Below are 24,372 nucleotides of genomic sequence, written 5' to 3'. Positions count from 1 at the left end.
AAACTTGAGCTTGCATCAAACTCCAGCTTGTTACGACAGACCTGGACTGCTAGGCTCACAGAGTTTGATTCACTCGGTCCAGGTCGGGTCAGATAATCGGCCTTTCTCGAGGGCCCCCACCTTGAGCAGCATTGGACAGCTTTCCCAGTGAGAGCACAGATGAACGACTCAGGCGCCCTTTCTTTCTGTTTTAACTTGGTCTTTTAAAAAAGGCAGTTTTCTAAAGCTGAAATATATTGTGTACAACACTTGATTTCACACCTTCTATCTTCTCACCTGAAAATTGGTAGAAATCTATGCAAAAATGAGTCCTTTTCTATTTTTAATCAGCCCCTTAATTTTCATCTACTAGTCTCTGTGATGAGTATCTTGAATTTCCTTAATATTTCATCAATACAATAAAAGTGGATTTGGTTGTTTTTAAGAAACACGACAAAGGGAATTTAGTTTTGTCACCCTAGAACAATACTGTTACAAATATCGTGGTATTTGTAGATGTCTACAGTGAAGCTAGCTAGAATGTTAGATGTTTTGAACATATTCACAAGGTGATTAAACTAGTTTCCAATGTGACTGCTGACCTAATTCTTTGGTATCCAGTAACCCAGTTCATCTTCAGTGAGGTTATGTACATCTTTTTTTCCCTACAGAAAACCGTCCGTGATAAAGAGTACAAGGCCTTTCAAGTGAAACTGGACCGGCTAGAGAAGCTGTGCAGGGCTCTTCAGACGGAGCGGAACGAGCTTAACCAGAAGGTGGAAGTCCTGAAGGAGCAGGTCTCGGGGAAGGCGGCAGGGGCAAATCTAGCACCGCGTGTGACCCAGTCCTGCGCAGCCCTGGCTTCTCCTAAGGAGCTGAACACTGCCTGGAACAGCGGCACTGGAGTCCCCACAGTGGCGGTTCCCAAGGCAGCCAAGGAGAAGCCGGCTGCACACAAGGCTGTGTCCCTAGGCACCGGGCCAACCATCGAGTCAGTGGACTGAGATGAAGTATGATCACTGTATTGAGAGCTCTATTTTGTGTATAACTTTCTCTGTTAGTAGTAACTATTGGTTTTGTGGTGAAATTTTTCTTACTTTTTCTACCATATCTGTATTTTCTTAGAACTACTGGACTTAGGTGGTACAGGAGGCTGCTTAGCAGTTTTGAATAGTTTTCCTCAGCTGTGTGGCACATCTGCCTCGTTTCCCTTAATTGGCATGCATGTGGTCATTGCCTTGTCCCTTCTTCCCTGCTCCTTGCACAGAATCATCCTAATTAAAATTTCACCCAAGACAGGGCCGACCATTCATGACAAGGGAACTTTGTTCTGATAATGGTTCCTTGATGTGAAAACAATATTCATTTAAACATCCTGGTCTCCCATCAATATTAATAAAAAACACACACATCAAGATGATTAGTTTTGTCTAATAACCCATTTAAATGCCAAGTGAAAAAACCCTCTAGGGTTGGGACAGAAACAAGCTTACCATATTTAATTCAAAATAGTGTTTTGATAATATATCACTTGACAAATTGAGATGGTTGTAAGGCTTCAAATTCCTTAAAGTTTTGGCAGAATATGTACATAAAGGTATCATGTAAACAAACTAGTATATACAGGCAAATAATTGGACAAACAGGCTTAATGTTTATGTAACTAACAACCGTCATACTGCTTTGGTTTCAGGTTAGTTAGAACCAGTGGTGAATTTGGACCACCCAGATGCTTATTATGGGGTAGGTGGTTTGTTTTCCTTTTGGGATTTGGGTACACATCCTCTGCTTCGCACAGAAAGCAGTCACTGGTAGCCCTTTACAACAGTGAGGGTAAATTAATGTGTAGCTCTCACCAGGCAGAAGTCCCTCCACTACCTTCTGGCTACTTGAAATTGACGTTCAACTTTTACAACAGTCCTATCGCAAAGTTCTCCATTCCAACTGAAACGGATTCTATTTCCAAAACAGACTGAAATCAACATTTTTAACTTTGGGAAAACTTAGCATAGTTTAGTAGTCAGGATGTACTACACCTTTCTCACCCTTATGTTGTTTTCTTTTTAAGGAAAAAAAAATCAGTATTATCAATGTCTCTACACTTGGAATGGGGGGACTTTTGAAATTAAGCACATCACCTTTCGATTAATTTTCCTTTGTTCTTTACAGCTAAGTTATGCAAATGATTACTCAGGCTGCAGTGATGGAAATTTTGATTTTTATCCCTAGTATAATTTGCATTGAAATACTTTATGAGATAAAAAGGCTCCATTAGAACTGATGTTAAAGCACATTCCACTGAGCAAAACTATCAAACTGACACTTGTTAAAAATTGCTTACTGGACTGAATAAAGTGTTGTCCAGTTAAGAGTTTTCTCTTTGTTAACATTTATAAAATCCTGCCACATTGATGGTCTAAAATGGGTTGAAAGAATTGAAAATTGTCCAGTAGATACGATAGGAAACAGCACCTGGAGTGGAGGATTATATCTAAGCTTCCACCATTGGTCATATTAATCAAGGGGCCAGATGGTGGAGGAAAAGAAATCCACAAAGTAGGTTATCTAATCACTGTCAGAATGAGCTGGAAGCAGAAACAAACATACCCTCCTCCCTCCAACAGCCTCTTATAAATACCCCCCACCCCTCGCTTCTAAATGAAATATTGGACTCATTTCCCAGAGAGGAAATGAATGTATATCAGAAATATCTACTTTAAAATTAGTACTAATGATCACATTTCACCAAGAATTCTGCTGGATGTACAGCTCTTAACATTTTAAGCCATTTATGTAGCCCACCACGTCTTATTGTGGTGCTTGTCTGTGTGGAAGATTGTAAATCTTTGGACCTGTTGCCTATTTTCAAGGGCTTTATAAAGCAATGTGATTAACAGTACTTGGCCTGCTGCTTTTGGCTTACTATGTATTTTTAGCTAGATGCTACCATGGTGTTTAAAGGATATGGATTCTGTCTTGGATGCGCTTGGTGTCCTTTCAGAATCTGTCCTCCCATTATCCTGTGAATAAAAACAAATGGGACCCTGAGGAGGACACCCTCCTAAAGCAATCACCTCACCAGCCCAGTGTTGTGGCTTTGTAGCACGCTGTTGTACCTAACATATTCTAGAACACTGTACTGCTACTAGGCTGGCCCAGAAAGGGTTTCAATGTCGACTTCACTTTAATCGCATTTGTTGCACCACCATGGAATCTTGATGTGTATTATTTATAGTGGCAGTAGAGAAAATGGACCATTTCATCCTGACTTGTAGGAGCACATTTCTTGGTCTTGAGACCAGTATTTTTAGTTATGTATGCAACTGCCTTTATTACACCTGGTCATCACAATTCAATTCTCAGGTGTTGCAGAAAAATCTACCTCTTTCAGACTGTAGATGGAAATAACTGTGAAAAAATGATGCAGATATCTTCTAGTTTGTGCTAAACACACTGCTTTATTTTTACAGCCCACATCTTTCATGAGGATACGAATTGTTAAGAGGCAGTCTTGATTTCCTTTTCAAAGACATTTTGTAGAGATTTTTCACTAATGTGAATCTGATTTTATCTACTCGATTCTGTATAGATTAAGTAAATATGTATGATAAATTTAACACCTTCTGTGTATTCTTTTGTTACCCACATGGCCTTAATTATATAACACTGAAGTCCAAAGACAGTTGTAGGTAGTTGGTTTCTTGGACTTTTTAAAAAAGTATTTTAATTACTGTACAATTTAAGCAATAAGGGATGGGGCACTGTTCACCCTCTGGGTGGCAGAAGACTCATTTTATGTAGCCATACCACTTAGTATGTTTTTAGTCTTGGCTACTCTTAGCACATTCCAGGGTGTACCTATTTGAGTAACAGGAAAATAGTTATGTATGCTTTACACACAGAGAAGCATGAGGAGCAAAAAGTAACATACCAGATTTTCTCTAAGTCAGGTGTACAGGCATAGTGGGCCATACAAGGTTTTTGTTACATTTTTTTGTTTCTGTCTAAACATTTACTCCCCCCCCCCCAATATATCTTTATTGATTTCAGAGAGAGGAAAGAGGGAGAGAGAGAGAGAAACATCAATGATGAGAGTCATTGATCAGCTGCCTCCTGCACACCCCCGACCGGGGATGGAGCCCGCAACCCGGGCATGTGCCCTGACTGGGAATCAAATCCTGATCGCCTGGATCCTAGGTTGACGCTCAACCGCTGAGCCACGCCCGGCTGGGCTCTGTCTAAACATTTAAAAAAGAAATGTGAAAACCATTCCTAGCTGGCAGGCTTTACAACATAGGTTGAAGGGCCAACTTGCAACCTGGTTTTGCCCCCTCTTTGGGTCCCTATCATGTGAGCAAACAAGCTTTCATTCTCTTGAGGGGAAAATCTAGTGTTTCTTTAAAACTGTCTAAAGGTGTGTTGTTTTTTTTTGCCAGGCAAAACTGTCTGAAGTTAAGGCACAAATAGGATGTGGGTCAAAGGTAGTTCTAGGTTTATAAATCTACCAACCACAAAATTGACACCTAACTTCTCCCACCTTTGGATTTAGGATACTGTCCTGTACCATAGGAAGAAAATTGGTAAAGGTTCAATGTGGGCACCTAACGGCTTCCTCACAAGAAAGGGACGCACACACACATGCACTTCTTCTCAATAAAGGGACAGACACACATCCCTACCCAGGTTCTAAAAGAATAAAACAAGTTTTATTTTAAAACTTTATTTTCTGCAAAGCAAATCAACAAGTGTTGGGAGGGGAGTGGAAAGTGTAAAAGTTATTCTTGCATATTCAGAACAGCAAGCACTTAGTTTGAGAAAACAAAACAAAATATTTGAATCAAAGGCAGTACCCTGCTACTTGTATTTTAAAACTGTCATGTTCTTTCTCAGCAACATTTCTTTCTTCCCTAAAAGCTACGATATGATACAGAACGCAATAGCTCACTTGAAAGTGCTAGAATCAGAAGGTAAAGAATGCCATATGCCATCCCACTTAACATTTCCTACTATACAATGCTTTTTTTGGCGCTTGATAAACCAAGCATTCATGTTAGCATTACATTCAACAGAAACATTTCTCATACTTTGGGTTTAAGATCCTTGCCCCTCCAGTTCCGAGGTTGTGACATCTGACTCTTCATCATTGTAAATATTTTCAGCCTGGAGATAACAACCAAATAAATTCATAGGTATAACTCCCCATGGTTTTTATAAGACTATCTAAAAATAGCATTTAATAATTCCATCCAGATTTTTGGATCCACAGGGCAATGTGTTTCAGTGTTGGAAGTGGACACATTTTTACAGTACTTCAGTAGTTTTGTTTCCCCCCCAAACACTCTAATCAATGTGATGAGGAAAGGCAGGCCAGTGTAAATTCCACATATATCCCTAGCTGCCTATGCACTATTTATTTCAGTTATTGTTCATAAAGGTGTTTCCCCAAAGCATTTCAAGCATCATTTAGAGGGAGCAATAGCCCTGAGATTTATGAGGGTTGGTTAACACCTCAATGCCTAAGAGATGTCAGTTGTGTACTCAGTGCTAATCTTCAGAGAGCTGAGTATCATGTGGACACTTTCCTCCTGTATCCTCCATGTCTATGACAACAGACACTGGACATAGAGCAGTGACACCAAGAACCCGGTTGAAGAAGAGTAATCATGAAAATCAGAGCACATGCTGTGTCTACATCTATGTTTACACAGATATGTATAGAGATTTCTCCCGACTTGACAGGTACATACTAAACTAAGGATTGTTGTTAAAATGGAAAAATGTTTTTTAAAATTATTCCCTTTCTATAAATATTTTGTACAATACACATCTAGACTTTTGAAATATTTCCATTACATTATATCATTAGTTAACCTCTCCTTTACAAGATAAGTCATTTAAGAAAAAAAAATATTTTAGCTCACCATTTGCCATATCTGCATGATGTTATCCTCAGACACTGAGCAAATGACCCATGGCTCATTGGGGTTCCAGCTAAAGTCTGATATCTTGGCGGTGTGTCCTCCATGAATAAACTGTTAATAGGAACAAAAAAAGCCTTGGTTTCATCTCTTAGGTTGTTAGTTTTTAAAGCAACAGTCTTACAACGGCAGGGCTGGGTGTCGCTGTCCTGCTGTTTGGAGGGAGGGCAGTATAGGCTTAATACACCACCACGTAAACCTTAAACTTCAAGGGGTCACCAAGATCCCAAGATGATTCGATTAGGAATGGGAGGGAGACAGGCACTGCTGGCATCAACAAGATTAAGGGAGTTTAGTTTCTGGGCAGGGAACTTAAAAATCCAGTCATTAAAATTTTCCCACAGAAAGTGTTAAGTGTTGCTAACTAAACACCTGCTCTCTCCAACCCCCAAAACCCCTCAGAAATACTACAATTGAAATCAGTGAGGAGTTATTATACACTATTTTCCAGAAGCTCAAATTATTTTTAATGAAACACTGGCCAAAACCTACTGGGCTCTGTTTCCTTTTTTTTAAATATAGCTTTATTGATTTCAGAGAGAGGAAAGGAGAGGGATAGAAGTATCAATGATTGGCTGCCTCCTGCATGCTGACTGGGGATCGAGCCCGCAACCCCAGCACGTGCCCTGACTGGGAATCGAACCCCGATCGCCTGGATCCTAGGTTGACGCTCAACCGCTGAGCCATGCCTGGCCGGGCTGTTTCCTATTTTCAATAAATGCCAAACCCCAATCACAACCACCTCCAAGACCTCCAACTGGACATCATCAAGAGCTAGAATTTGAAGTTTTGACTCATTTTCCATATACACAGGATCAATGACAGAATCCAATCTGTATGTGACATTTCATCTTGCATAAGAAAGCCAACATATACCAGGAGTTCAGGAGGCCCATCTTCGGCATCTTCTGCTGATTGTTCTTCTCCAATTTTGCTATTGAGAAAGAGCATAATGCTTTTGTTATTGAAATTCTTGAAGTGTGAATGTTGCAAAACCAATGGCAGCCCAGAAAGCGCATCTTAAAACACACCCTTACTGGAAAAACATCTCTAAGCTGCTATGAATTAGAGTTTTAATATTATTTGATGGAAAGGTGGGGGGGGGTTACTTTCTGGAAATGGGTAAGAGCTATTCATAATTGAAACTGCAGAATAGAAACTGTTAATATTAAAATTCATTTAATATTTTCATTGTGATGTTTACTGCATTGGAATTAAAAGGTGAAAAGTGTGTAAGTACTGAAGCCAGGCCCCCATACTTCTCTCTCAAAGCCTTTTTCATTCCAGGAGTGAGAAATAGTAACACATCAGAACCACAGACCTGAAGATATGACTACAAAGCAACTTTATGGATCGTATAGGCCAAGGAAATGTTAAAATTTTTTTTCTTAAAAACTTCACTTTGTAGAATCTACCACCAGTATTGGTGAACTCATTCTTAAGTGACATAACACTTATCAGCCTATCTGTTATCTAGCCCAAAGGTGGACTTTGCTAGTAATAAATGCTGGAAAAAAACAGCCAAAACATACAACCTTCTAAGTGATATTTTTTCCTTCCCATAAAACCAATCAATCAAATAAACCAAAAATGGGAGACTGCTAGACAATTATGTTTCTACTCCCTGTCAGAAATATAATTGCTAACACTGACCATTTTAATTTGTAATTTTACCTAATATAATTTTAATAGTAAGCAAGTCATAAATGAATTTTAAGAAGAAATTATACAATGTGTGCAAATTTATTCTTGGCACCTTTAGGGATAATCCAGTTGCCAGGGCATCAGACTTCCAAACCTTGCTGTCCCACCTCATACAACCACTATATATTTTTGTTTTAGGTTTCTAATTTTACTACTAAAATTGTTTTCAAACATACTCAACTGCTTTAAAGGTCCTCTACATTTTAAAGCATCTATCATGTCCAGAGTTTGTTCCATAAGAACACGGAACATTAGATGTTTAAAAGTTTTACCAGCATTTTATTCTGCACTGTCTGTTCCATACGCTGAATGATGGGTCTACTGTCTGTAATTAAGGCAGTGTTGGTTTTAATACTAAAAACTCAGTCCACTTCAATACAACACATTTACTACAGGCAGGAATAAAGTTATTCTTTGGTAACTGAATGGCCACTCTGAAGTCAAGAACTTTAAGAACTGGAAGAAACTATACAATGAGCCCTCAGAAGAACACAAACTCTCCAAAAGCATGGGTTGTGCTTATCCCATTCCAAAGTATATCCCCAGCAGTTAACCTACTGCAGGAACTTATCTGCCTACTGAATTGATGAAAGCACGGAAGAGCAAATGGTAGAAAATCTGAGAAAGACTAGTCCCGCAGGTATATGTGAGATTCCATGAGACATGAACAGCTAACATCTTTACCGCTTTCTACAGCAATAGTATTTTCAATACAATCATTTGGATGTTAAAACACAAAGGCACCCCTCCCCCAACTTCAATTTTGAATATCAACAGAAAAATAAGACATGGCATAAACTTGTTTTACAGCTCATTTGCTGATTTACTTCTGTTTTATGGAACAAAGATTCTTCAGGAAGGCACTTAAAAAGTCGCTTTAACATTAGACTTATTAAACAGGGGTTAGAAAATTGCTCTTCTAAATTTATGAATTACATAATCTCCCAGATTAGCATATTTATGCAGTTTCTGATCATTAGATTTGGAGTTACCTTAAATCCCACACATTCAGGCGGCGATCAGTACCACTTGAAGCCAGAATAGTTTCGTTATGTGGAGACCAGTGGACCTAGCAATACATATTTGAAAACGTAAAACAATCACCCTTCCTAAGGTTTGTGGATATTGTCCTAATCCTCACTATTTCCCCATGGTGTGTCTGTACCCTCTCCTTGGCCTACAGCCCTCACCCTTCTTGTCCGATCCTTTCAAGTGCTCTTAAATTGACCATCTCCCTGGCCTGACCCCAGGAAGGATGCACTCCCCAACATAGAATTCAGCTAGGGGGTCCCATAAACTTATTCAGCCCCATAACCATCCCAGAAGCTTTTAAAACTTTCAACAAAGTATATTTTTTATTGGAGGGGGCAGGGAGGGAGAGGGAGAGAGACAGAGACATCAATGATGAGAGAGTCACTGATCAGCTGCCCCCCACTGGGGATCGAGCCCGCAACCTGGGCTTGTGCCCTGACCGGGAATCGAAACAAGATCTCCTGGATCATAGGTGTATGCTCAACAACTTAGCCATGCATGCCAGCCAGGGCAATGAAGGGTATCTTAACCTATGCAAATCTCTCTTTTAAACCACATACAAGATATTTTTTTACTAGAGGAGCCGCCACACTGGCATACCTTAACTGAAAATGCTTGGATTCCACTTTTTATACTAATCGTATTTTGCAAGGCTTTTTCTTCTACTTCTGAACTAATAGTCTCTCAAAAAGCTCCAATTTATTTCCTGCTAGTTAACTTATACATAAGAGGAGCTTTTAAAAAAACAATGTTTCATGCCCACTATATAAACAAAGAAAAAAATTTAATTCCCCCCTACCAAAAAGTTACTAAAACCTGATAGAAAGACACCAGAAAACTGTCATACCTGGAAAATTTCATCTTTATGAGATTCAAAGGTATGGAGCTTTAGTTTCAAATTACGCAGATCCCATAAAGCTACAGTCTGAAGAAAAATAAATGAAAAATTCATTCTTGCACTTTCCATAGTTTTAAAGTACCTGATTACCATACAAGACAACTGGGTTTGTAAACACCAAATATGCAAAAATGTAAAAACCTTATCCGCAGAACCAGTTGCGAGAATGAATTCGCTGTAGGGATTGAATGACAGGCAATTGACTTCAGCGGTGTGCGCATCCACCAGGTGGCTCGGCTTGGAGGTGGTATTGGACCTGGTGTCCCATCTAAAACACAAAGGTACAAGGCACACGAGGCCACTTGACCCTCCCCAACTTCTCAGATCTCATGCTCATTTCCTTGTGAGCACCAGTCTACACCACCTCTAAGCTTGCCCCTTTAAACACCAACCATGCCTAGGGTTGGCAATTCATAGTTCCAACCACTAAGTGATATCTTCTAAACCTATGGAGAATGAACTAGGGCTGCTATTTCTGGTTTCTCATTTATTAGATTCCTGTCTTAATTTACCAACTATTTCAAGCATACACAAAATACTGACAATAACATAATTTGAAATCTACAACCCAGACTCATCTAATTTCAGTATTTTGCCTTATTTGCCCCCAGTATTAGTTCCTTTGAGATAAAAAAGCATTCTAGGTTGTTGACTGCAGCCCTGTGGCCATGCCAATATAATCATTCTCCTCCCTAATTTTCAAAAAAGTCACCCTGATCCCAATTTTGATATTTACCTCCACACCAAGCATGCTTCTTCACGTTTACATCCCTGTTTTCTTTTTTAAATAAAAAATTTTGTACATATAGCACAGTAACTTTTATGTGAAAAGGCCATTATATACATGCAGTTTATTATATGCCAATTATAAAAGCCAGGACATAACTTAAAAAAAAATTAAATCACAGGCTACCACAATCACTGACAGTCATTCAGGACAACCTATAACAACACCCCACTGAATTTTCAACCTTACATCATAAGTTTCTGATCATCAGCGACAGATCCAAACAGTGACTCGTGCAGCAGGTGCCAGGCCACATCCTCGACAACAGCCGAGTGGCCAGTAAAGATCGCTTTAGCATCCACAATTTTGCCTTCCTTTGGTCCTGCATTTATATCCCACAGACAGACAGTCTAAAGGAGGAAAAACCACAAAAGCCATAAGATTGAATTTAAATGCTAACCACTTACTTAAAACACCTTCATTAAAAACAAAACTATTTAACTATATAATGTTAGAAATAAACATAAGAGTAATACAAACCAAAGTGAAGCTTCACAAACAATAGAGTGTATGGGTGCAGCTTCCATGATCCAAGATGTGAAGTGCAAAGAAAATACACTGTAATGGGGACGGCAGGGGGAGACTCAGCATGCCGACAGGCAAGGGACACTCAGAGTTTCTACCTACATACATTCAGCTAAGTATCTAAAACTCATCTGAACTAGATTACACAACACTGAGAGCCCAGCATTTGGCATCCCCTGAACTGATATGCCCTAAAAATTCACGCTGGGTTGGGAAACTGATAATTAAAACTAAAATGTGCCTCTTAAAAGGCAAAAGTCTTTGAACAAAGCCTCTCATAGGAGAAACCACCACAGACATCAGAAGTGTGACAGGTGAATGACCCAGAAAGTCCTACGAGGCTACTATGAGAGGCCAGAGCTTGGGGCCTGCAGACAGATCCCATGGTGTGCTCCTCAAACATCAGCAGGGCAAGCCCAAGCAGAGGCCAGGGCGCCAGCAAGCTCTGGGAGCTCTGTCTTCTCCTGACATCCCAACACACACAAAAAAGTTAAAAGGAAAGTTTTAAGTTTTTATGGAAAAAAAAATACCACAAGCTATAGGGCAATGATTCTCATCCAATCATATAGAAGAGGCAATTCCATCAAGGTATATTCACAATATTTCCACTGACACTGGTAATGGCTTCATCTGTTTTGCCACGGGCCCCCCTCACCTTAGAAGGATGGATCCTGGGAAGATTAGCAAGATGCCTGGCACATGCAGAGCCCGTGGAAAACATCAGCTATTATTTTCAATGCAACTCCCAGCCTGGTGTCTTCAAAAAGTACTAGTAATTAAGTAACCCATTTTCCCTGTTTGGAAGACTACCCCCTGTCCACTGTGAGGAAAGCAGGAATGTGATACAGGCTCCATGAGTCCAACCAGGACTTTGAATTGTGAACTGAAACTGGGGAGAATCTGTACTGATGGGTGGGGGAACATAACATCCACTTTCCAGGGTGTCTTCACTGGCCTGATTTGCTGGCCTCCCCTCTTTTTTCCAGGCCATTTTCTAACCATCACAGCAATTCTGTGTACCTTACCCAATGCCCTTCTGATAAATTCCTTTTCTGTTTAAATCAGCCAAAGTCAGTTTTGGTTGCATTAACTAAAGAATCTTGACTGGGCCAATTAACTACTTTCAATATTTCAAAAAGCTAACAGAAACTGCAATCAGCAGAAATATAAAGGTCCGTGATGTGACAGATCCTGTTCAAGGCATAGGGATATAACTAAGGAAGGCAAAAAACCCGCTTTCAAAAAGCTGATATAAAATGCTAACTGTGGCCAACTTACATGAGCTCCAGAAGTCTACTCTTGGCTTCTGGTTGGAGTCATACCAAACACTTTCTGCTTACAGTATGGGATCCCTAAAGATATGGGGCCATTAGTGGCAAGAATGCTACAAACATTGTTCTACAAGAAATTAATGGGATCCCTCTGCATTTGTGTGGTACTTTTAATTGTTAAAATAATTTATATTAAGAATGCTGAGGCAACTCAGCAGGGAAAGATTTGTCTTTTCAACAAATGGTGCAGGGAAACTGGATATCCACATGCAGAAAATGTAGTTGGCCCCCCTACTTCACACTATATATAAAAATTAACTCAAAATGGCTCAAAGACCTAAATATAAGAGCTAAAACTATAAGTCTTATAAAACATAGGTGTTTATCTTTTTGATGCTGGGTTATGTATAGCTTCTTAGATATGATGCCAAAAGCACAAGTGACAAAATAAAATACACTGGACTCAAAATTAAACACTTTTTTTTGTTTCAGAGAACTTCATCAAAAAAGTGAAAAGACAACCCACAGAATGGGAGAAAAATTTCTGAAATCACATATCTGGTAACTTCTATCTATCTAGAACTCTTACAACTCAGCAATCAAAACAACAACAAAATTTATCAATGGACAAAGGATTTGAATACACACTTTTCCAAAGAAAATATACAAATGGCCAATAAGCACATGAAAAGATGTTCAACATCATTAGTCATTAGGGAAATGTAAATCAAAACCACAATGAGACACCACTTTACACTCACTAGGATGGCTATAATAAAAAAGACAGACAATAACAAGTGTTGGTGAGGGCATGGGGAAACTAGAACCCTGGTACATTGCTGGTGGGAATGTGAAGTGGTGCAGCTGCTTTGGAAAACAATTTGGCACTTCATCAATAAGTTAAACATAGAGTTACCATATGACCCAGTAATTCCACTCCTAGGTAATTACCCAAGAGAAATGAAAACATGTCCACACAAAACTTGTACAAAAATGTTCACAGCAACATCATTCAAAATAGCTCCAAAGTGGAAGCAAACCAAATGTCCATCAACTGATAAATGAATAAACCACAGAATATCAATATGATGAAATATAACTCAGCTATAAAATGAAATGAAGTACTGACATATACTTCAACACAGATGAACCTTGAAAACATTATGCAAAGTGAAGGAAGCAAGACACAAATGGCCACATACTATATGATTGCATTTATATGAAATATTAAAGAGAAACAAATCTTTAGAGATAGAAAATAAATTAGTGGTTGCCAGGAGCTGTGGGAAGAAGGGATTGGGGAATAACTGTTTAATGTGTATGGAGTTTCTTTTTGTGACATTTGATGAAAATGTTTTAGAATTATATAGTGGTGATGGTTTCACAGCTTTGTGAATACACTAAATCCCACAGAACTGTACACTTAAAACAACAAAAACATAAAACTTAATTTCTATTAATCATGCCTCACAAACACTTCATAGTTTCCATTATAGAGGTCTAGTTTTACATAAGAGGATACCCTTTGAGCACCTTCCCTTCATTCTAAGGCTACTCCGAAACAGCTTTGTGAAATCCTAAGGCTCCAAAAGGAAAGTTTGGTAACCACTGATCTAAATCCTGTGTAAACGTTATCACAATAATCAGCAATATTATCTTAGAAAACCTTTCATCTATATAGTGCTCCAGCAATGCAGAGCTGTGACACTGTCTTTAACTCTACATGAGTAGATTAGGAAGAATAAATTTCTTACATGGTCATCAGATGCACTTAGCAGATGCCCACTCAAATTAGAATTCCAGGAAAGGCCATAGCCTTCCTTCTGGTGGCCTCTTAACCGAAGATCAGGATTACATTCTCCACTTGGGTCTAAAGAAAGAAAGAAATGCATTAACTACTGATTATCTGTTTATTGGAATTGTAAGAGCAAAGCCTCACCTGAGTGAGCCATAACATTTATTATGTTTGGAAAAGCATTGCATACCCACATGGACTTGGTCTGACACAAAGCCACCTTGAAAAGCTGTTCTCTGTGCGTTTCAAATATTCAATGCAAACCAGGTCGCATGACCATAAAACCACCAGTTCCTTTGTAAAACTTAGTATTAGCTCTAACACAAAATACTGAAAACTACAGCTGTTCTACAAATTTGCACAATGACAACTTGCCTCACCCCTGGGTCATTTAAAAATATTTTTGTGAGGAAAGAGGTAACACAGCAAGCCTGGTTGCTCAGCCCTAGTATTTATCCGGGGTAGCCTGTAACCATGACTGACCCTTAGCCAGTTTCTGGGAATGTGACCCTCACAAAATTCTTCAAGTCACTAACGACGAAGTTTTGTACACTGAGAGCAGTAGGGCATGCTGTGGCAGCTTGTCAAGACTTGTAGGATTGTTTAGCAGATTTATGATGTTATCTGGCTTCGCTGCTGGGGTCCTGACTTTCCCGTACCTTGACTGGTCGTAGAATGAGATGTGCCTATGTAACCAGATCTCCATAAAAAACTCCAGACCCCCGAGACTCAAATGGGTTTCCCTGGGCAGACATTAGCACATGCCCCCATGGTTTGCTGCTAGAGAGAACGCATGTTCTGTGTAGCTCAGCAGGGAAGGACTCAGAAGCCTACGACTGACCTCTTTGGACTATGTCTGATCTGTATCTTTTTCCTCCTGCTTTTCCTCTATACTGTTTGCTGCCAGGAATATAATCTGCTGTGAGGTCCTTCTGTTAAATCACTGAAATCGAGGGTGGTTATTGGACCCACAAAACCAATTTTTAAACCTTGAAAAATTACAGCATATACTAGTTTGAATGACTTTAAAGCAATGATTTTGAATCAAGAAAAATGGTCAAGCAATGCCCCCCCCCCTTTTTTTTACCTGGTTTAGCAGGGTGCTTTGTATAGTCAAAAACCAGCACGTCAGATGATGGTGTTTTTGTAGCAATGATGTGAGGATTCTGCGGCATGTAACGAGCACGGTTTACTTCTCCTTCGTGGTTAATTTTAATTTCACATTCAATTTTTCCTGTTACAGAACCAAAGCCACCAAATTCTAATGTGAGAAGAAAGAAATAAACACATACACTTACAATTAAAATCCAAAATTCAATTTAATCAACCCAGTAGATTTTAACATGATAGGATACAACACAAATTGAGAGAGAACACAAAAATATTGGTTCATTTGCCACTTGGAATTAATTTAGTCTCAAAACCCATTTGTACTGAAAAATATTGAGAGCTATTTTATGCAAGTTAATTCAGCTCCACCTTGGATTTAAAACAATTAAAAATCAGCGTCTTGCCTGGCCAGTGTGGCTCAGCAGTTGAGCATTGAGCTATGGTCCAAGAGGATCATGGTTCGATTCCTGGTCAGGGCACATGCTTGGGTTTCGGGCTCAATCCCCAGTAGGGGGTGTGCAAGAGGCAGCTGATCAATGACTCTGTCATTATTGATGTTTCTATCTCTCTCTCTTTCCCTTCCTCTCTCTGAAATCAATAAACATATATATTTTTTTAAAAATCAGCCTCTTTCAGTTTTGAAGATGATGTAGTTATCCACTAAAATTCAAATAACCACATAATAAACACACTTCAGCCTTTCAGTGCAAATACAACTCATTTGGAAGTGCTGCAGTGAATTAGCATCTTATTTTAGGTTTCATCAAGACAGGAAAGGTTTCACCCTCAAGAGTATAAACACTCCTGTGTCTAAAGTCAGAAACATCCTCAAATAGGATGTCCATGCCAACTAACCACCACCCAAACCCAAGGAACACATACATGCTAGTTTCACCAGCATACTTGGTTCTACTGCTAGTGGAGTGCCAACGCTAAAACGAGGGGGCTGAACCTCTCTATCTGGTGTGGGAATAAAACTATAATGTTAAAATAATTAAAAAGGCCCTGGAAAAGTAAAAAATCCACATAAAAAGTAACATAATGTCTGGGAAGCAGCAAGATGGTAGCAGAAATACAAGCAGAGAACATCTACACAGATAATAACAAAGAACATTTTCTTTTTTGTGCTCATAGATAAAAACTTGAATTAGTTGCCGACACAAAAAATTCGGAGGCTTCACATTGTAACTGTTATTTTTCCCTGACCTATCTTGCTGCTTCTTTGCACATTCCTTTTTAGCTCACCCAGTGTCTCTGGTCAGAGAACACTAACTCAAATGCCTAATGGACCCAGGCAGGTAACAAGTCAAAGAGACTAGTTTGGACCTGGAGAAAACATGCTGAAAGCAGTAAACTACTTCACAGTTTCAGCCAGCTCTTTCTGTGTGGGAATGCTTAATGAACATTGGCTCCCATGGCTTCATACCAGAATTTAGCCACTCTTCTCCATGGCAAACGTTAGCTTACTATTTCTGTGTGGCTGAAAACCACACAAAATCATCTGTTTCACTCTCAGCATTTCCTCTGCCCATTGTTTCAATGGAAGAAATGTGTCTCCCGCTTCCTAAGGCCACCCCTCTAGATTATCTCACCTCCTACCTCCTGAGAGCCTGCTTCAAACCGGCCCCCACCCCTGTGGACTCCAAGGATTCCTTCTAACCTTTTTTCTATCAAGGTATTCAGTTTTCCAACTCCCTTAGTTAAAACAAACTCAACAGCTCTCTCCACTACCACCCCCTTTTAAAAAAAAAATTAAAAAAAATTGAGTTTCTAGGTAAGATTTACTTTGAACGCAGGGCTGTTTTCTCAAACTTTAAAAAGTGTGAAAAACCACTACCTTAATGATAAATAGCATCCATTAAAAATACTGTAAGAGAAAAAAGGTGTTAGCTTTGAATTATTTCAGTCACTTGCTAGACTGTAATACACTAGACAAGTGACTTTAGAGCCATTAAAAACTTTCTGATTACAACATTTACAGAAATAAGGCATAAGGTGGCAGGGGAATGGACTGAATTGTGGGAGTAAACCATTTTGGAAAATAGTTTTATATTATCTTTAATTGACAATGAATATACCATACAACTCAGCAATTCCACCCCACTAGATAAATTCTGCGATGTGTATACAGGAGATATGGCAAGAATGTTCACTAAAGCATTGTTTGTAAGAGCAAAAACCCACAAAGATATAATCCAACTACCCCTTGGTAGAAGAATGGATAAACTGATGTTTAATCACAATATAATACTATACAGCAATTAAAAGAATGAGACATCAATATGGGACATCAACACACATAAAAAATAATAGAGTGGCCTGGCTAGGTGGCTCAGTTGGTTGGAGCGTCGTCCCACACACCAAAAAGGTTGTGGGTTTGATCCCCAGTCAGGGCACACACCGGAGGCAACTGATCGATGTTTCTCTCTCACATCGATGTTTCTTTCTCTCTCCCTTCCTCTTTAAAAATCAATAAACATATCCTTAGGTGAGGATTCAAAAAATGTATCTATTCTTAAAAGAATAATATTGAATGAAAAAAGCAAGCGGCAAAAGAACACTGTGTGTATTTACTACTGCATGAGTAATAAAAATACAAACAGTTGAAAATGGCACACTAATTTCAGGACAGTGATTAATTCTGGAGAGGGAGGAATGGGATGGGGTATGGGACTTGAGCTATAATGTACTATTTTCAACAAAACCACTAGAAAATGGTAAGATCTATCCACTAAGTCATTTGAGGATGTGCAGAGAGCACTAACTAACCCAGCAAGTCTGGTTGCTTAGCGTTCGCAGCTGAGAGACACTGGGACCATAACTGACCCTGGATTAAGTCCTGGGAACATGGCTTTCAGAATGTTCTTTATGTTACTGATGGATTGATGATTCTGTGGTGTACACCTGGAGCAATAGACTGTGCTGTACCAGTTTGTCAAGGTTGCTGCGCACGAATATAAACATTGACGAAACGCTCCTGGTTTCATTATTGGGGTCCTGAGTTTCCGTGTCATGGCTGGCTGCCAGGACAGGATGTTCCTATGAAACCAGCCCCCCATGAAAGCCTCTAGACCTTGACACCTGAATGGGTTTCCCTGGGCAGAGATACTCGCACTTATCCTTGTTATTTGCTGCCAGGGAGAAAGCACATCCTGTGCAGCCCTGAACGAGACTTGTAACAGACCTCCCTGTACTCCCTGATGCATATCTTCTTCCTGCTGCTTGTGTTATGTACTCTTTATTGTAACAAACTTTAGCCATGAGTATAATTTGTTATCAAGTCTTGTGAGTCCACCTAGCAAAATTACCACAACTTGGTTGGAACTTGGGTGGTCATGGGAATAACAAAGCAGGGGGAATGAATGTTTGACTAGAGGGGAAAAAACACACCCAAGGAAGTCAAGAGCTTCCATAAAACCCCCCACTATTAATCGACTAAAACTGTTTGGTATATATGCCTCCTGACTTTTTCTTATGCACGTACCAGTTACCCAATTTATCTAGGGCACGTTTCCATACCAGTACATACAGATTTATCTCATTCTTTGTAACTGCAGCACAATATTTCAAACATACCATAATGTGTTTAACTAATTTCCTATGAACTACTATCTGGGTTGCTTTGCTAGGTTGATCCTAACATTTCTTTCAATCCTGCAAAATAATGCTACTGTGAAATCTTTGTGCACCTGTAGTGAGTAGTTCTGTACGGTAGAGTCCTAGTAATTAAACTGCTGGGCCAAAAGAGAAATTAGTATAAAGTTTTAGTAACATGTAATTAGAAAGAGGCTTACTCCCTTAAGACACCAATACTAGAATATATGGTATACCTACCACCTTTTTCACTGTCACAGTGGGAAGCATCAAACTGTGCATCATCATTCGGAATATGGACTCGAGCAACCACGAGATGATTCTGCTCATCAGAAGTGTGAGTCCCCAGCACTAGCCAATGAAGGGCATAATCCTTTCCTTCCGGTCTGTTTGGAAAAGAAAAGAAGTCACACTAATCCTACAAGAAACCAGTTGCCAAGAAATTCAGTTCATCGCTGATCCCTGTACTCATAAATCATGACTTCTCATATAAAAAATATCTTCCATTTTAATACACTACATGTTTCTGATTTCCCCGTAAGAGGCAACAAAGTAGAATGAAAAGAATAAGGTGTTATGGCAGAAAAACTGGTTACATCCTGGCTCAAACTAAAATTAGCTATATGCAATTTCTTAAATCACGACTTCCCTGTGGGCTTCAGTTTCTTCACTTAAAAAACAGGTTATAAGTGTAAATGGCAAGATGTGACCCCCCCCCCCCATTTATGGTTATGGTGTATGAAATGGGTGTTCTCAATTTTACCGGGTGTTTGTGTGTGTCTTTGTTACCTAGTTCTATGGAAATCAATTTGAGGTTAAAGAACGTGCTCACGCCCCTTGGTACTCTGGTCCACGCAGTGATTTTGCATTTGTATCTATTAACAATGCTTTCCCCTTTGTATTTTCTAGAATAGCAATTTTCACCTGTGCCCCAAGGTCCCACCTCAGTGAGGAGGGGAGGGAAGTAGGGCTCTGGACCCCAACACTAGACTAGTTAGGCTATTTATCTGTTTCTCAATTTCAGTTATACAAAGGATTCAGTAGTTTATTAAAAAAAGGTTTGAGGGTTACTTCTAGACATATAATTTAGTAATAACTAAAAAATACAAGATGAAATTTTATCAAGATTTGGCTTAAAGTTAAGAAAGGAACAATAAATACTCATACAACTCCAAGAACAGAGTAAGTCCTCCATGGCGAAGTAACAGCCGCTTGTTGGGGAAAAAAAATGGGTCTTAGTTGGTGTCCATTTAGTGGCCAAGGATATGATGTGGTGGTTATCAAGGAGGAAAAATGGGGGGGAGGGGATTTGTAATACTCTCAACAATAAAGGGGGAAAAAAAAGGTAATTCCATCTTAGAGGAACTTATATGGGGAGGGGGAGGCAATGTGCATGAGCACTTGCCCACTTATTTAACTGGAAAACCACATTTAGAAAATTGGGCTCTAGGCAATGTACTTTAGGAGGACCTAGACAAAATGAAACCTTTACAGGGAATAGTGGCTCAACATGAAAGGGGATTTTAACATATCTCATGAGAACCATTTGAAAAGAAATAAGAATGCTTGAGAGAAAGGAGGCACCAAAGAGGGCTGACATAAAAGGAAGTGACTTGTTTTTATAGGGTTAAGCAGAAAAACTAAGACCAACAGGTAAAAGTTACATCACAGGACCTTTCTGAGGAGCACAATTCCAAGATGGATTGGGAGGATCTGGAAAATTTCTTGACTCTAAAATTCAATTATCATTATATTAAGATTTTTCTTTTTACTACAAATCCTTTCCTCTCCCATCATTAAAATACAAGCTTATTTTCCCGAACCAATCATTATTACACTATTTCCCTCCAATACTGGCTACACCTAAGGCTGCAGAAGACTAATGATAAAAAACCTTGTCCATTTTCAGTGTCAGAATCCTCTGACCACTTTGACTCCACTACTAAGAAATTTATCCAACAATCACAGATTATCACAAGGTTACTCTTAGCAGCACTGTCTGAAGCAGTGAGACTGAAAACCACCTAAATATCCATTAATATAGGGAACTGGTGACATAATTTATAGTATATCCATAAATGGAATTCTATGGAGCCTTTAAAACAAATGAGTGCATCTAAGCATGCCGCTAAGGAAAAAGCCTCCAATATAAACTCCTAATTAAAAAGTCAAGTGAACAACTTGCTACCAGAAAAAAAGGTGGAAGGAAGATATATGTATGTACTTCATGCTGGCAGGATGCCTAAGAAATTGCAAACAATGACGGACTCTCTCTGGGTAAGGTAACTAGGAGAATAGGGGATGGAGAAGGAATTCTTATTTTTCACTCTATACACTGTTGTACTAACTGAATTTGAATGACTACAAAGCTTTTTAGGTAGTCTCATGTTTAAAAATTATTTAATAAGAGATATAAAATAATGACCTACCAGTTTTGAAAAATAATTAAGAAATACCTAAATAAAAACTTTAAAAAGCCAAATCAATTACCTAACTCAGTTTAAAGACAACAGCCGAGAAAGTGCAAATAATCATTCAGAAGCATGTTGTGTATGTAGGCAGGTCTTCTTATGAGATTGAATAAGAACTAGTTCCTCAAAGACCCGGGCAATAAGAGCAGCCAACATTTTCAGCTGCTCTGTACAGTGACAAAACACAATCACAATCCCTTCATACCCCAAACAGAACCCTGCAAAGCACACACAGCCATCCTCAACATCCAAGAATGCAGGCTGGCTGGCATTTTCTTGAATTCCCAGAGCCACTGCACATCCCACAACCAGATCCTACATCTTTGTATGCAAAGACCACCACGGAATGTACAATTTAAAGTATTTTCTGCTAAATTCTTAAGTGTTCATATAAAAGCAGTATGTGGGCTGAGAACATATAGATCTGTTCTTAAAAAAATCTTTACACAGAACACGTTATAAGTACATTTTACAAAGACTTCAGGTAAGCAGCTTTCATTGAAATTCAAATGGGAGAAACAAGAGTTATTCCATCCTACCTAACAAATTATTTCTGAACAGGAAGGGGTGGGAGATCAGCATCAGTCATCACTTACTGTGTACTTACTCTGCGCCAGCACTTTAACATGCACTCAGCCCCTAATTCCACATCAGTAAAACAAGGATGATAAGAAGTAATCTAAGTACTTGTTTTTAATATTAAACCAAATAATAGGATATAAAACTCTATGTCAGCAATTATTACCGGAGAAATTTTAGAAATAGCTGAAAAGAACACTCTCATGAAGACCAACAGTGACCTCAAAATGTATTCCATACTATAAGCCAATAACAACACCTTTTCTTCAGTGAACTGCTGCTAAATTCTTTTCCCTTTTGCCAATTAAAATATATTCATTTGGGGGGCTGGTTACATGGGTGTGTTACTATGTAAAAATTCATCAAGTCATATCCTTATGATATGTACATTTTTCTGTACATATGCTATTTTTCAATAAAGTTAAAAGAAATCCATTCTTCTTGACTCAAAGAGATGCTGTTGTATATTTAAGTGCAAGAAATGTCAAATATACCTGGTGCTTCCTACAAATATCATTAATCTCACAACAGATTCTCCCATTTTAGTGCCATACTTATACCTCAGAAATCATCCCATAAATCACTTGTTAGTTTTGAAAATAAGTCCTCTGCCCCCTCAACCAAGGGCTAAATTGATTACATGCTTATGTTCTATGTATAACATTCCAAGAGTAGGAAATTCAGGACAATAGTTAAATCTGTGCAAAATAAGTTGCCAGGAACCCTTACTTAGTCACTTCAGGAAGCCACTGAACCGTAAGACTCGGCCACTGAAGAGCATGGGTCATAACCAGATCATACAGAAACGGTGTATTCTTCTTCCAGATTTTATATTCTTCATTGATGACACGCTCCTCCACAGTATCTTCAAACACTGAAATTTGGAGAAATTAAGTGGCTGAGAGGGATAGAAGTCAGAATCTGCACAGATACTGGAGGTCACCTCGAGATGGCCACACCTAATCTACTCTTTCTCTTTACCTCTAATTTGGACACGAACAACTAACCGCTTTCCCAGAGCGTGCAGAGAATATTAACGCCAGGAAGCTGATTTTTTTGCACTTTGAGATCAATAATACCTCCTGCGTATACAGAATTGGGTAATTAATTACACGAACACCAAAAGTGTTTTGACGGTTACAGCTGTTCGCACCTGTTCTAAGATGACGACCCGTATGCAGAGGGGCTCCACGACCCACCCGGGGAGACGAATCCACGTGTAGCAGAAAGCCATCGACCCGCTTCCCCATCCCCCATCAAGAGAGGCCTCCACTGCCACGAAGCCGGCGTAGGCAGCCATAGGCCGGCGGGTTCCAGAATCCCCCGGACAAGGGCCGCGACCCCGAGGCGGTCGGCGCGCGCGCGTAAAGAGCCGCCGTGCCCGCTTTCCGGCGGCGAAGGCCGCCTCCGCTTGGGGGCCAAGGGCGCCTGAGGGAGCGCCACCGCAGGAGGGGGGACGGGAGGGGGGAAGGGGGTTCAACTCGCGGCCCCGCGCCCGGCTCCGGAAGTGCTCCGAGCCCTCGGCGCCACAGCCGCGTCCCGCGTAGGCCCCTCGAGGCGCGCGCCCAGCCTCGCGCCCGGCCCCGCCCCCTGCCCCGCACGCCAATTCGCGCCTTTCTCCGGCGCGTGCCGCGGCCTCGCGCGCCCGCCGCCCCCCGCGGCCCTGGCGCGCGCCGCCCCGCAGGGCCTCTTACTCTCTTTACTCGCCATCTTGCGTCGGGTCGTTCGCCCCTCGCCGCTGCCTCAGACTCCCCTCGCTAGTCAAGAGCAGCCCAACCGGAGGCGCTCCTGCCTTCCCCAGGCGCGCCACACGCTTCTAGCTTTCGAAGACTGAGCTCCGTCTCAGGGCCTGGGTGCTCCCCAGACGCCGCGTCCTTCTCTCCTGCCTCCTCCCCGCTCGCGGGTACAGAGGACTGAGGCGCTCTTCTCTCTCTCTCCAAACTTGGAACGAGACTTTTCAACCCGCGCCTCACAGCCCGCCCAGGCAGCTGAGCGCAGGCGCATCCGCTCTGGGAAAAGTAAGAGGCGGTGGAGGGGCGGGCCTGGGAGCCGATGGCTTCGTCGTCTCTACCAATGACTTGCGGCACGCAGGCTTCACGCGGCGTTCGGAGGCGGGCTTCTGGGGAGTGGGCGGAGCGTCCCGCGGCAGGAAGTTTCCGAGGCGCAGGCGCGAGAACTCGCCCGACGCTCCCAGGGCTGGGCGCGGGGGCGGATGGGGTGCGCGGGGGTGGGGCGAATGGTGGCGCGGCGTGCAGGCTGCGCGGGGGCTGAGAGCCCAGGAGGCGAGCCCTGGGGCCGCGGGGTGTGGTTGCATGCTGAGGCCCTGGCCGTGGGGGATGAAGAGGGGGGTGGAGTGGGGCAGGGAGACTGTCGCCGCTTAGCCAAGCAAAATCTCAGCGAGAAGAAAATGGTTTCTAGTCTCGAGAGATTGTGTCCTCAAAGTCCACACGATAATCACGGACATGCAATTCCGTGCACCCCGAAAGGTTTCCCTCCAGCCGACTAGCCTTTCCTGGAACCTGGTCGAGCTGAGGTGGGGTTTGTCAGAGGCTAAGGGGGCCTTTTGTAGAGGCCGTGGGCGTTTTCAGACTGCAGAAGACGCCGGGCCTCCCTGTTAGGCTAAACCTGCGGCCTGTGCTAGCTCAGGAC

At 40.9% G+C, this 24,372-nt stretch overlaps 2 protein-coding genes across 4 annotated transcripts in view; one reads left to right on the top strand and one right to left on the bottom strand.

Annotated features, from left to right (window-relative positions):
- TXLNG (taxilin gamma) overlaps positions 1-3,596 on the top strand; it is a 43,957-nt gene extending 40,361 nt beyond the window's left edge. For both annotated transcript variants that reach the window (XM_081126079.1, XM_081126080.1), the window contains exon 10: positions 651-3,596. In XM_081126079.1, coding sequence (XP_080982205.1) covers positions 651-983 — 333 coding nt within the window. In that variant the 3' untranslated portion in view covers positions 984-3,596. The remainder of the gene's footprint in view (positions 1-650) is intronic.
- A 1,087-nt stretch (positions 3,597-4,683) lies between these two features.
- RBBP7 (RB binding protein 7, chromatin remodeling factor) lies at positions 4,684-23,819 on the bottom strand. 2 transcript variants are annotated; one of them, XM_081126077.1, is made up of 12 exons: positions 23,418-23,819; positions 22,453-22,597; positions 18,914-19,059; positions 15,057-15,230; positions 13,929-14,044; positions 10,568-10,728; positions 9,733-9,859; positions 9,541-9,618; positions 8,654-8,730; positions 6,834-6,891; positions 5,901-6,011; positions 4,684-5,139 (listed from the first exon to the last, which is right to left on the bottom strand). In XM_081126077.1, the coding sequence occupies exons 1-12, from the start codon at positions 23,431-23,433 to the stop codon at positions 5,071-5,073; spliced, it is 1,278 nt and encodes a 425-aa protein (XP_080982203.1). In that variant the 5' UTR covers positions 23,434-23,819; the 3' UTR covers positions 4,684-5,070. The 2 variants fall into 2 exon arrangements, with proteins under 2 accessions (XP_080982203.1, XP_080982204.1); XM_081126078.1 differs by having other exon boundaries at positions 15,057-15,203; positions 23,418-23,734.
- Positions 23,820-24,372: the final 553 nt, after the last annotated feature.

This window comes from Miniopterus schreibersii, assembly GCF_964146895.1.
Source record: "Miniopterus schreibersii genome assembly, chromosome: X".
Taxonomy (NCBI): domain Eukaryota; kingdom Metazoa; phylum Chordata; class Mammalia; order Chiroptera; family Miniopteridae; genus Miniopterus; species Miniopterus schreibersii.
Note: the sequence above shows the minus strand (reverse complement) of the source record. Positions and strands in the feature narration are given on the sequence as shown.